The sequence below is a fragment of the Mytilus edulis genome, chromosome 1, assembly GCF_963676685.1.
Source record: "Mytilus edulis chromosome 1, xbMytEdul2.2, whole genome shotgun sequence".
Classification (NCBI taxonomy): Eukaryota; Metazoa; Mollusca; class Bivalvia; order Mytilida; family Mytilidae; genus Mytilus; species Mytilus edulis.
This window is the reverse complement of record NC_092344.1, coordinates 114,799,420-114,811,680: the sequence shown is the minus strand read 5'-3', so window position 1 is coordinate 114,811,680 and position 12,261 is coordinate 114,799,420. Positions and strand designations below refer to the sequence as shown.

Sequence of the window (12,261 nt, the reverse complement as noted above, 5' to 3'; positions counted from 1 at the left end):
TTACTATGTAATTGCAATCAACAAAACAACTAATAAAAGTATAATCACATTTAACAAAACAGATAATAATAAAATATTTATATATATAACAAGAATGTGTCCATAGTACACGGTTGCCCCACATGCACTATCATTTTCTGTGTTTAGTGGACCGTGAAATTTGGGTAAAAACTCTACTTTGGCATTACAATTAGACAGATGATATCATAGGGAACATGTATACTAAGCTTCAAGTTAATTGGACTTCAACTTCATCAAAAACTACCTTGACCAAAAACTTCAACCTGAAGCGGGACAGACGGATGGACGAACGGACGCACAGACCAGAAAACATAATGCCCCTCTACTATCATAGGTGGGACATAAAAATAATTAATATCATAAACACTGAACATTGCAAGAAAATACCTTAATTTTCAAGTAATTCAGGAATAAGTTGTTCCTATTTTTGCATATAATCTTTTGTCTTTTGATAAAAATCATTCTTGAACCATGAACAATTCAATATTACGAGTCAAAAGTTTTTTTTAATTTTCAGTAGAAATGGTGATCAATTATTTGTATATTATATATAAGTGACCTAATTATGGAAGTATAATTTTTTTAAACTAATTTTGTTGCTCAGATACCATAAAACATTTAAACATGTCAAACAAAATACATTTCAGTCTTAAAAGAACTCACATCTATTTAAAAATAAAAGCAAAAAAAATAAAAAACATAAAATAGCGTGTTTTTTTTTAAAAGCTTATCTTATTTGACCCACTCACACAGCATACTATTAAACATAACTCATATATTTCGTTTAAATTTCAGAAATTGTATGACTTAATATATCCCTCCCAATATATAACAACATACACACCATTACACTATTTAAAGCTATTAATAACCATGCATTAGTTACACTCACCTCGTCAAAAGGAGTGGAGCGGTCCGTAGATCTTCTACCAGTCCCTTTCATCCCACTATCAAATTCATCAGCTTTGTGGTCCACAGCTCTACCATTAACTGGTTTAGAACGTAGTTTGACAGTTTGTTGTTCCACCACAGTTGGAGCCACTGTTTCCTCAGAAATAAACAGATCCTTTGAAGGTTTGGTGGTTTCAGTAAACACCAAGCCCCTCTTTATTGCTTCAGGTAAAGATATGGAATCACCCGTTGTTGTTTGTGTTACCTTTCCTTGGGAATCAATTACAAATCCAGGTTTAGTAGCAAACATAACATCAGCCTTCACTAGTGGCTGCTTAACTTTTCCTTCAGATACATGTAAATCTGTTTTAAGCACAGCAGATTCAGTGAAAACTAACCCTTTAGCTAATGCCTCAGACAATGGTAATATATCACCTGTTTTTGTATTCACTACCTTGCCTTTAGAATCTACTTTATACTCTGGCTTTGTGAAGAATGTTGTACTCTCAGTTTGAGTTTGTTGCTCTTGTTCTAATGATGGTATTTTACCTTCAGCAAATCGTACTTCTGATTTACTTTCAGTACTTTCTGTGAAGATAAGCCCTTTGGCTGCAGCCTCAGATATTGACATTATATCTCCAGTAGAAGTGTTTAGGACTTTGCCCTTAGAATCCACCATAAATCCAGGTTTAGTGACATATGTAGCACTTCCAGATGTGATCTGAATTTCAGTTGATGTTGTTGAAACCACTTGTCCATTTATGACTTTAACATCCATTTTTGGTGAAAATGGTGATCCTTCTTTAACTACTGTATACTGGTCTCCTGAACTTGTAATTATTTCACTATCAGAAGTGACTTTTGGTTGAATGAAACCAGTTTGTAAAGCTGTTTGGAGACTCATAACATCTCCAGATCGAGGGTCACTGAAGGTTCCTTTATCAGTGTCAATCTGTCCTTGGGTAATTGCATCTGACAGGGACATTGGTGATTGTTCATTGCTAGGGTGAACATCTTCATCAATCATTTCTACTTTATCTATTGACAGGAAGCCACAAATCACAGCTTCATCAACAGACATTATTTCCCCTGTATTGGGGTAACGATAAGTTCCAGTTTCCAAATCAATTTTTCCAGTTCTAAGAGCTTCACTAACAGATAAAGTAGGCTCACTTCTATTCTCGTCAGTATTACCAGGTACAGTTGTGGTAGTCATGGTAACTTGTTCATCATATCTTGTGTTATCCATCGGTATCTTTGTATCAACTATGTCTGTGTATACAACAGCTCCTCGATCTGCCGTGTGAGGGCTCGCTTTCAATAACACTACTGATCCCCCTTGTTGTGTGTTTTGTCTGGTTACCGGAGACAAGAACTGTCTATGAAGTGCTTCTTCAATGGACATGGGGATTCTCCTGTCCCTGCCTCCGAATTGCCCGTTTTTTGGATCAATGTTTCCTTGTTGAAAAGCTTGCTGAAATGACATGGTTGTCCCATCTTCCCTTGGACTTGAATATTCATATGGCTTAGATGTGGATGCAATAATCATGCCAGCTCTAACAGCTTCATCAACAGTGTAAATCTTTCCTGTATTTGGATGAGTAAACAAACCTCTTTGTTCATCTATGTAACCTTTTCTAAGTGCCTCATTAAATGTGTAGTTCTCTGTAGCTTTGGCAGGCGACATTGATATTTTACCATCAACCTCTGTGGCTAATACCATTCCTTTCTTCATTGCATCAGATAATGGCATCGTTTCTCCTCTGCGAGTATCTTTATAGTTACCCTTTGCATCAAGAACGCCTCTATTTATAGCTTCAGCTACATCAATCATTTGACCTTGAGATGTATCCATGACCTTGGATATATTGTATGTAATGGCTGGTTTTTCTGATTTTACTTTAGTCTGCACTGTTTTAATTGTCTGAACGACACCAGATACTAGACCAGCTTGTAAAGCCTGTTCCATGGGTATAAATGTCCTGGACTTAGCGTCATAATATTTTGTCATATCAGCATCAATGATTCCTTTTTGTATTGCTTGATCAGCTGTAAGCTGTCTGTTTGTTGATGAATCAAGTACTCCTGTGACATTTATTTGCTTCACATCTTTTGTTTCCTTGTCGACATTACCATTTTGTTGTAAACTTTCTCCAGTAATCAGGTCAATCTTTAGAGCATCCTCCAGTGGCATTGATGCTCCTGTCTTAGGGTCATAGTAGACATGTTTATCCTTGTCTACAATTCCTCTTTTTAAAGCTTCATCAAGTGACATAGTTCTGCCAGTAAATGGATCCTTGACTTCAGTTATCATGGTATCTCCTACTGTTACAATGTTGTCAGAACTACCAGCTGCAATTTCTACCAGACCTTTTTCTGCTGCCATTAACAATGGAAGTCTCTCTCCTGTTCTCAGATTAACAACAATTCCTTTATCTGGAATAAATATCCCTTTCCTGATGGCCTCCTGTAATGGGATCTTAGTACCCGTTTTAGGATCAATAACAGCTTTTACTGTCATGGAGTCTCGTTTAACAGTTGTCACAAAAGGGAATGTCTGTACACACCCCTTCCTGGCAGCATCCTCCAGCTCCAGTGTTTCACCAGTATGCTTGTCCAGGTATTTACATAGACCACCATCTAAGACACCTCTATTTACTGCCTCTTCTACTGACAGCCACTCTCCCGTCCTTGGATCTTTGACAGACTTAACATTATTGATAGGACTGCTACCATCAAGACCTCCTAACTCTTCAGATACAGAATCAGCTCGCACATATCCACGTTTAATGGCTTGAGGTATGCTTAATTTTTCTCCTGTTTGAGTATTTGTGACTATTCCTGCCTTCAAATCCAATATTCCACTTTGAACAGCTTGAGGCACTGGTATTGTTTGTCCAGTTCTAGGGTCAACAATTGTTTGAATGTTAAATGTACGTCTTTCAGTAATGACTTCTGCAGAAGATGGTGATCTTACCATTTTCTGATCTGCTTTAATTTTACCTTCATGAACAGCTTCAGTTATTGGAATAGAGCTTCCATCTTTTTCTTTATAACGTCCAGTTTTTGGGTTGATGATGCCTTTCTCTATGGCAAGTTTGACTGGAATGAACTGTCCCTGATCAGGATCAAAAACAGATTTGAGATGGAGTGTGTCAGGACTGGTTGATTCAAATGTTTCTGTTTTAGATGAGTTTTCACCACTGACTAATCCCATCTTCAAAGCTTCACTGATTGGTATTTCTTCTCCTGTTTTAGAGTTTACTATAACACCAGCATGTAGATCTAAGATATTTCTCTTGACAGCCTCCTGAAGACTGATGCTGTCACCAGTAGCTGGATCAACAACCGTGTTTATCTTTAATGTTTTCACTTGAGTAATTGTATCTTCGTTTGATTCACCATAAAGCTCTGTGCTTTTCATTTCAGAATCTACATCTTTAACTCTAACAAGTTTTTGATTGACAGCATCCATAATGGGTATGATCCTTCCATGTTCATCATCAAAATATGTTTTACCATCATGATCAATGACACCTTTATGAACAGCATCATGTAACTTCAGCTCTTGTCCTGTATTTGGATCGACAACTGATACAATGGACATTCTCTTTTTCTCTGAAAACATCACATCAGCACTGACACCAGATTTTGAAGTTTGTTCTTTCATTGTCACACTATCCATAACCTTTCCATCAATGAATCCATAATCTAGAGCCTCCTTTATACTCATTTCCTGACCCGTCAGTGAGTTTTTATATGTTCCATGTTGTGTGTCTATAATGCCTGACCTAATAGCCTGATCAAGACTGACATCCTTCCTCCCTGCTGAATCTCTCACACCACGAATATGTACTTTACAGGAAACTTTTTCTGACGATTCTAAGATATCAGAATCACCCACTCCATCTCTGTTTTGTTTATGTTTATATTCTGTTATCTCTATATTCTCAGGACCAGTACGAGTTACAACAGTAGACTGCACATCAATTGGAACAGATCTGTCAAGAGATACTGACAATGTTTTAGATACAGGCTTATCTTTGGTGAAGTAATCTTTTAATTTCATAGCTCCATAGATAGGAGCACCGACAAATGCAACAAGACCCATTTTAGCAGCATCCTTCAAAGAAATTCTGATACAAGAATCTTTACTGATAAATTTTCCAGATTTGGGGTCAATTCTTCCTGTGTTTAATGCTTCTGTGAGAGTCATCATTTTTCCGGATTTTACATCATAAATACTGCTATCCCCACTGATAAATCCTAAACGAATTGCTTCTTGTAAACTATGCTTTCTTCCCGTTTTTCTGTCAGTAAATTCACCTGTTGAGTCATCAAATACTCCTTCAGCTAATGCAGCTGTCAGAGTGAAGCCCTCTGGTGTCTCCTGCACTTCATCTTCAGGGTCAATCAACTGTTTTCTAATAGCATCTAGTACAGCAATTCTAGAACCAGTGGAGGGATCAGTAAATTTACTACTCTCCACATCAATCAGGCCTCGGTTCAAGGCTTGAGAGAATGACAAACGATTTTCTGTAGGTGCTTTTTCCTTTGATCTTGGCCGTATTTTGACAGGTGAACTTTTTGTGAATTTATATTCAGCACGATCAATTTCTCTACGGGGAGATGTTGGAGGACTGATAAAACCTTCATGAATGGCTGCACCTAATGACATAACTTCTCCAGTTTTGGGGTCTCTGAATGTACCACTTCCCTCATCCACCATTCCTTGTTCTATGGCATCACTAATGGAGTAGTGATGATCAACAATCTCACTTTGAACTTCACGATAAGTAGTAACACTAAATCCTGGTTGTGGTATCAGACCTTCATAAAAGGCCTCTCTCAACGTAATCTTTTCTCCAGTTCCAGTATGTTTTAACTTTCCTGTTTCAGGGTCAAATATTCCACATCTGATTGCTTCATTCAATGAAATTAAGTCTCCTGTTTTGGGATCTAGAACACACGAATTATCAATGTCTATTAACTTTTCCTCTATAGCTTTCTGAACAGTAACAGGTTTATGTTTCCCTTGAACAGTAATTTTCCCTTTAAGTGTAACATTTTTATCATTCATAACAAGTTCATTTAGTGATACAGGCTCTCTTTCTCCTTTCAATGATGAACTGTATCTAGGTAAACTTTCTGACTTCTGTTCCTCAGTAATGACTTTTGTTTCATGAAATATAGTCTTTGATTCTGCTGGAGAAAATTTTACTTGTGAAACCTTTTTTGGTTGTTTAGTTTCAACATCATGTATTTTTCCTACCACCATTGATAATGTTTGTGCAGTTGATAAATCAATGTATTTTCTTTTGACGGCTTCATCAATTGTGATTACTTCCCTTGTTTCTTTGACAGTTATGGTTCCTTCATCCCAGTTAACATCTATGGCTGGTGTTTTGGATTGTAAATCAGCTGATTCTGCAAGTTCCTCCACTGTGTCAGAATCCAGCAGACCTCGCTGTACTGCTTGAGGTACAGTCATTACTTCTCCAGTTGACCTTATAATGACCTTTCCAGCACTCCAATCAATAGTCAGATCATCCTTAGATATAAATGGAGAACTTGTAAAGCTTGTATTAGTTGTCTGTTGAGAAATACTATCAGAAATTCTGCTTCCATAAGGTTTGGAGTCACCATTCACCATTGAGGAAGGGGAGGATAAAGGATAGGAGGGCTTGTAAAAAGAAGATCCATCAACCTCGGAAGAAAATGAAACACCCATAGAAGGCTTTACATGCAGCGAAGGATGAGAAAAATCTAGCGTCTCAGAAGTATTACTCTGAGAAAATCTACTTCTGTCAGGACTTACCACATAACTATCAGGTCCATTTAAATCAGGTTCATTTTTCTGAAGTGAAGGAAGATTCATTGTCGGTTTGATACGATCTCCAGGTTTAGCGTATATAATAGTAGTTTGGGGTTCTCCATCCCCATTCAATGTTAATTTTTCAATTGTTTCAGTCTTATTTTTCTCCTGTTCTGTCACATCTGTAATAATTGGGCCTTTAGATTTTGTTTCTGTAAATTCTTTTATAACTGGTCCCTTAGTTTTTGTACTTTTTACAGCATCGTAGACTACTTTCCCTGCAAGAATAGGTGCTCCAACAACAGCTAGTAGTCCAAACTTCAGTGCATCCTGAACGGTCATTTTGTCTCCTGTCTTGGAATCTTTAATCTTTCCAGATTTCCTATCAAACAGTCCTTTCTTCATTGCTGAATCCAGAGAAATCATCTCACCAGTTCTTGTATCCAATATAGTGACTTCATCAGAGCGCAGTTTTCCATCAAGTATTGCTTGTTCAATGGGAACAATTTCTCCTGTGGTTGAATCCATTACCGTTCCTCTCTTCTGATCCAGTGAGTCAACAACAAGTCCTTGTTGTATAGCAGATGAGAGTGGCATTACTTCTCCAGTGGCAGTGTTTGTCACCTCACATGTTTTTCCATCAATAATTCCTTGTCGTAAAGCTGTCTTCAGTGGCAGTTTGGTTCCAGAGGCTTCATCAACAATAAGAACCAAATTTCCATCAACAATATTACGATTTACAGCTTCCTGAATTGTTATCCTCTCTCCTAAGATTGGTTCCAATAACTGTCCTCTTTCATCAATAAGTTGTGCTTTGTCTGCATCCAGTAGATTCAAAGGGCCTGGTTTTGAGAATTGTGACCTAAATTGTGACCCCAATATGACATTTTGTTGCTGACATTTTGGATAATTGACACGACCAGTATTGCTGTCTATTAATCCCCTACTGAAGCATTCCTGTAGAGTGACAGGTCTATCCAAAGTAAGACTTAACATTGCTTGTTTATCAGTGTCAACAATTCCTCTATCAATGGCTTCTTTTAAGGTAATTAATTGACCAGATTTTGGATCTCTGACTTTCCCTGATGTTGGATCAATAAGACCTACATGAAGAGCCTCTGAGTATGAGAATCCAGACGGTGCTGATACAGATTGCGATTTAAGAGTCTTGACATCACCTCTAGTCCTTGTTGTTTCTGTTGTTTCCATTATAAGTTGTGGTGTCCTTCCTTTATCACCATCAATACCATCGTAACTCTGTTCAACATCTGTGGTGTAATTAAGGACCTCATCAAAACTGTCATTTTTCATCCTATCCTCATCTCTAGCTCCCGATCGCTCCAGTTTTATATCAACCACAGATGGGGCGATACCATTTTCTGTAATAGAAGGTGGAACAGGTTCTTCCATTGACATATTTTGTATCCTTTCAATATCAGCAGCATCTGTAGATTTTGATAGGCTGATGAAGCCTAGTTTTAATGCATCTTCCAATGGTATTCTACTGTTTGTTCTGGTATCCAGGAAAGTTCCATTTTCAGCATCAATAAGACCATTCTTGATAGCTGTTACAGCTGATATTTGCTCTCTGGTTTTAGGATTGATCACAGAAGTGACATTCTTCAATGAGAATGGCAGATTTCCAGCACTGAAAGCACTATGTAGTAGTTCTTCTTCCTTTGATCTGCCTGTGACATCAGCATGGATTAGACCTTTGTTAAGTGCTGTGTTAATTTGAAGAGTTTCTCCTGTACCTGGGTTAATGTACAGTCCATTGGATATATCCAATATTCCATTCAACACGGCATCATCATAAGAAATCATGTTCATTGTCCTGGGGTCAATCACACTGCTGATACTATAAGAAACTGTTTCAGCAGTAATTTCCTCTACCAATGTAGCTTCAAATGTCTCTTGTTCATCAGTAATGTGTATACTTGATATCTCATGACGATCTTGTGCAGTTTCTATGTTTGACGTGGCAATAGCTAACTTCCTGTCTATTGCATCATTGATAGACATCCTCTCTCCAGTCACAATGTTGATGTACTGTGCATTTACATTATCAATAATTCCTTCGTCAACAGCTTTTTGTATAGATATGGTTTCACCAGTCCTGGGATGTACAACCCAGGATACCATGAGTGTGGTCATTTTTGTAGTGGTCATCTTGCTTCCATCTCCTTCATCATTAGATGTGACTGATGTCAGCTCAGCCTCAATAAGTTTCCTCTCAATAGCATCATATACAGATAATTTCTCACCAGTCCTTGTATTTATGTACAATCCATTGCCTTCATCTAAGATACCATCTTTCACAGCTTCAATGACGGGGACAAATTTCCCTGTAATTGGATGTTTGACACTTTTTAATTGGAATGTTTTTGTTTCTTTGAGAATGTCCCCTTTAGCTACATGCATAGTGCTAACATCCTCAGCTAGAACCCATCCACTATCAACAGCTTCACTGATAGGTATAGACACTCTTCTGCCCTGTTGATCAAATGTCATATACAGTCCTCTTTCTCTGTCTAGAATTCCTTGATTGACAGCCTCTGAAACAGATATTTTTTCTTTTGTTCTTGAATGAATGACACTAGTAATTGCAAATGAGCGTATTTCTTTGACCGAGGTATCAGATGTATGTGGTTTGTCTGTTTCTCGTCCAGTAGCAAGACCTTTAGCTATGGCTTCATTAATGGTAAATTTGTGACCAGTCAGTGGGTGTATAAAGCATCCTTTTGATAGATCTAATATTCCTCTTTTAACTGCTTCTTGTGGAGATATCCTCTCCTTCGTACGTGGATCGGTGATGCTTTGTACTTCAATATGGCGAGTCTGGCTCACCACCGATTCAGCAATGGCAGGTCTCGAAATTGTTGTTGATGTGAAGGAGAAGCCCTCATTTCCTTTCCTTACTATCTTGGATTGAACTTTGGAAGCTCCTGGCTCTGGTAAAGAATCAAAAGAATCAAATTCTATTTCTTCAGAGCTTTCATCGTATTTTTCTTCTTGAAGAGATGTTGGCGGCCATTCTGTGGACAGTCGTAATAGTCCCTTCTGTATTGCTTCCTCCACAGGCATTGTTGACCCTGTGTGAGGATCGCGAAATGTTCCGGTTCTTTCCACCAACAAACCCTGGGAGAGGGCTTCTGATACAGATATTGGACGAAAGTTGACCTCTTCATTACCTGGCTGTAGTTTGGTTTGAACAGAGGTATATGTAATAGCTGGACTTAGAACCTCTAGCACAGTCTGAGCATCATCTGTTGATATAATTCCTTCCTTAGCTGCCTTGTTCAGAGTCATTACTCTTCCTGTTCTTGCATCAGTTATCTCCCCTCGATCTGGATCTAACATTCCAATCTGTATCGCTTTGAGAAGGGACACATTTTTGCCGCTTGCATCTTTCATGGATGTATCACGTGTCAATTTTTCTACCACATCTTTATCTACCAACCCCTGACTGGCTGCAGCTCTAAGTAGTACTCTTCGTCCAGTTCTTGTATCGACAAAATCTCCATTGCTTGTTATTATACCTTTTCGCATTGCTTCTGGTACTGTTAACATTTTATTTGTTACTGAGTCCTTGATACATGGTCTTGCTAAAAGGACCTCTTCACTGACCAATTTTAAGTAGCCTTTCTGAACAGCTGATGCAATAGGTTGAGCAGGTTCTGCACCAGGTGATACAAACAATCCTCGTGAATCAAGGATACCATTTTCTATTGCTTCTCTGATTGAGAAAACCTCTCCTGAGGATGGAATCATCACACATTTTGTACTGTCATCCAGAATACCATTATCCAGTGCATCAGAGAATGTTATCACACGACCAGAGTTTGGATCAATTAAGTGACCTTTCTCTGTTATTGATCCTTCTACAATGGCCTTTGGAAGGTAAAGTGGTTTACTTAATAACTGTCTCTGATAAGCTTGGTCTAACGGTAAATTCTGACCTTTTGACCTATCCATGTATAATCCAGATTCTGGGTCAATTAGTCCCTTACTCACAGCTTCTACTAGTGAAATGTATTCTCCTGACGCAGGATCCTTTATTTCTTTCTTTGATGGATTTAAATGTCCTTTTTCAACTGCTTCTAGAATCGTCATAGTTTTTCCTGATAAAGGATCAATAATTTTTCCGGAGGACGAGTCAAACAGACCTTTTTCTATAGCATCAGCTAGTCCTAATGCAGATTCTAGTACTGATAAATCAGCACTACCAAACACAGCTTGGGACTGTGTGATAGTGGTAACTGTTACCCCATCTCCTCCTAGGTTTGTTGCAGTTTGTTGTGAGATCAGACCTTTAGACACAGCCTGATGTAATGGAATGTTCTGGCCAGAGGTTGGTTCTCTGTAAGTCATTTTAACAGGATCAAATATTCCTTTCTTCATGGCATCTAATAATGTAATTTGTCTATTTGTTACAGGATCTGTAAGTCCACAAGATGAGTTCAGCTGCTGCAGTAAACCATCTGATATATAACCTTTACTGTAGGCTTCCTGTAGAGATAACCTTCTACTTGTTAAAGGATCGACATAAAAGCCTGTTCTAGAGTCAAACAGTCCAGATTTAACAGCATCCACTAAACTAACTTGTCTTCCTGTCTGAGGATTAAGAATAGCTGACACATACAATGTCATTTGACTTGGTGCTATACATTCCTGTTTAACTGTCACCAATATTTGAGAAGTGTTAGACATGTGATCTTCAGGTGGAGCACTCTGGTGTAATGCCTGCACACTTGTAATACTAGCAACCTTCATTGACAACCTGTTAGGTGCTAAAAGTGGAGGTGATATCATTCTTTTCTGGACTCCTGGACTATCATCTACATCCATACTGTCCATGGTACTTTCACTTTTATCCATACGTGGAGTTGATGTTCCGATTGGTCGATCCACCATAGCTGTAACTTTACTGACAAATGATTTACCACCATAACCATTGGTGGTTGTCATTGGTGTTGGGTATCCTTCAAATTCTGATAACTGATGAAAATATCCTTCCATATCCTCATCAACTAACATGGACGATCTCTTGGCAAGTTCTGCACGGAATGTACGTAATAATGGAATTTCTTCATCTATAACCATTTGGAACTACAAAAGATAATAATGTAAGTCAGTTTTTTATCATAACACTTATTGCATACTGTTATTTCTCAGTTTTTGGCAACTTATTTGTAACAGTTAAAGATGACAATTAAGAACCCAACTATAGAAAGAATTTTCAGGATTCTTTAGAAGGAAAGAAAATCCATGCAGCTTATAAAAAGCATCAAGTTTTACTATGTCCAGTGAATTTTTGAAGTATTTGGTTTAAGAAATTCTAAAGCTGTCAGAAAATTTTAGATTAGAAGGAACATCATTACTCTTTTAATTGTAAAATTGTAAAACAACATTATAAACAATACCCATTAATAATTGCAAAGTAAATTTTGTTAAAAGAGACAATTGCATGAAAACTTCATTCAAAATTACATTAGATTTTTAGTGTAGACTTTGTACCAGGATTATGAAGTATT

At 37.8% G+C, this 12,261-nt stretch overlaps 1 protein-coding gene across 16 annotated transcripts in view; it reads right to left on the bottom strand.

The window, feature by feature from the left end:
* Positions 1–12,261, bottom strand: part of LOC139500969 (uncharacterized) — a 159,224-nt gene that overhangs the window by 58,754 nt on the left and 88,209 nt on the right. For all 16 annotated transcript variants that reach the window (XM_071289946.1, XM_071289938.1, XM_071289915.1 and 13 more), the window contains one exon: positions 914–11,836. In XM_071289946.1, the coding sequence (XP_071146047.1) occupies positions 914–11,836 (10,923 nt within the window). The remainder of the gene's footprint in view (positions 1–913; positions 11,837–12,261) is intronic.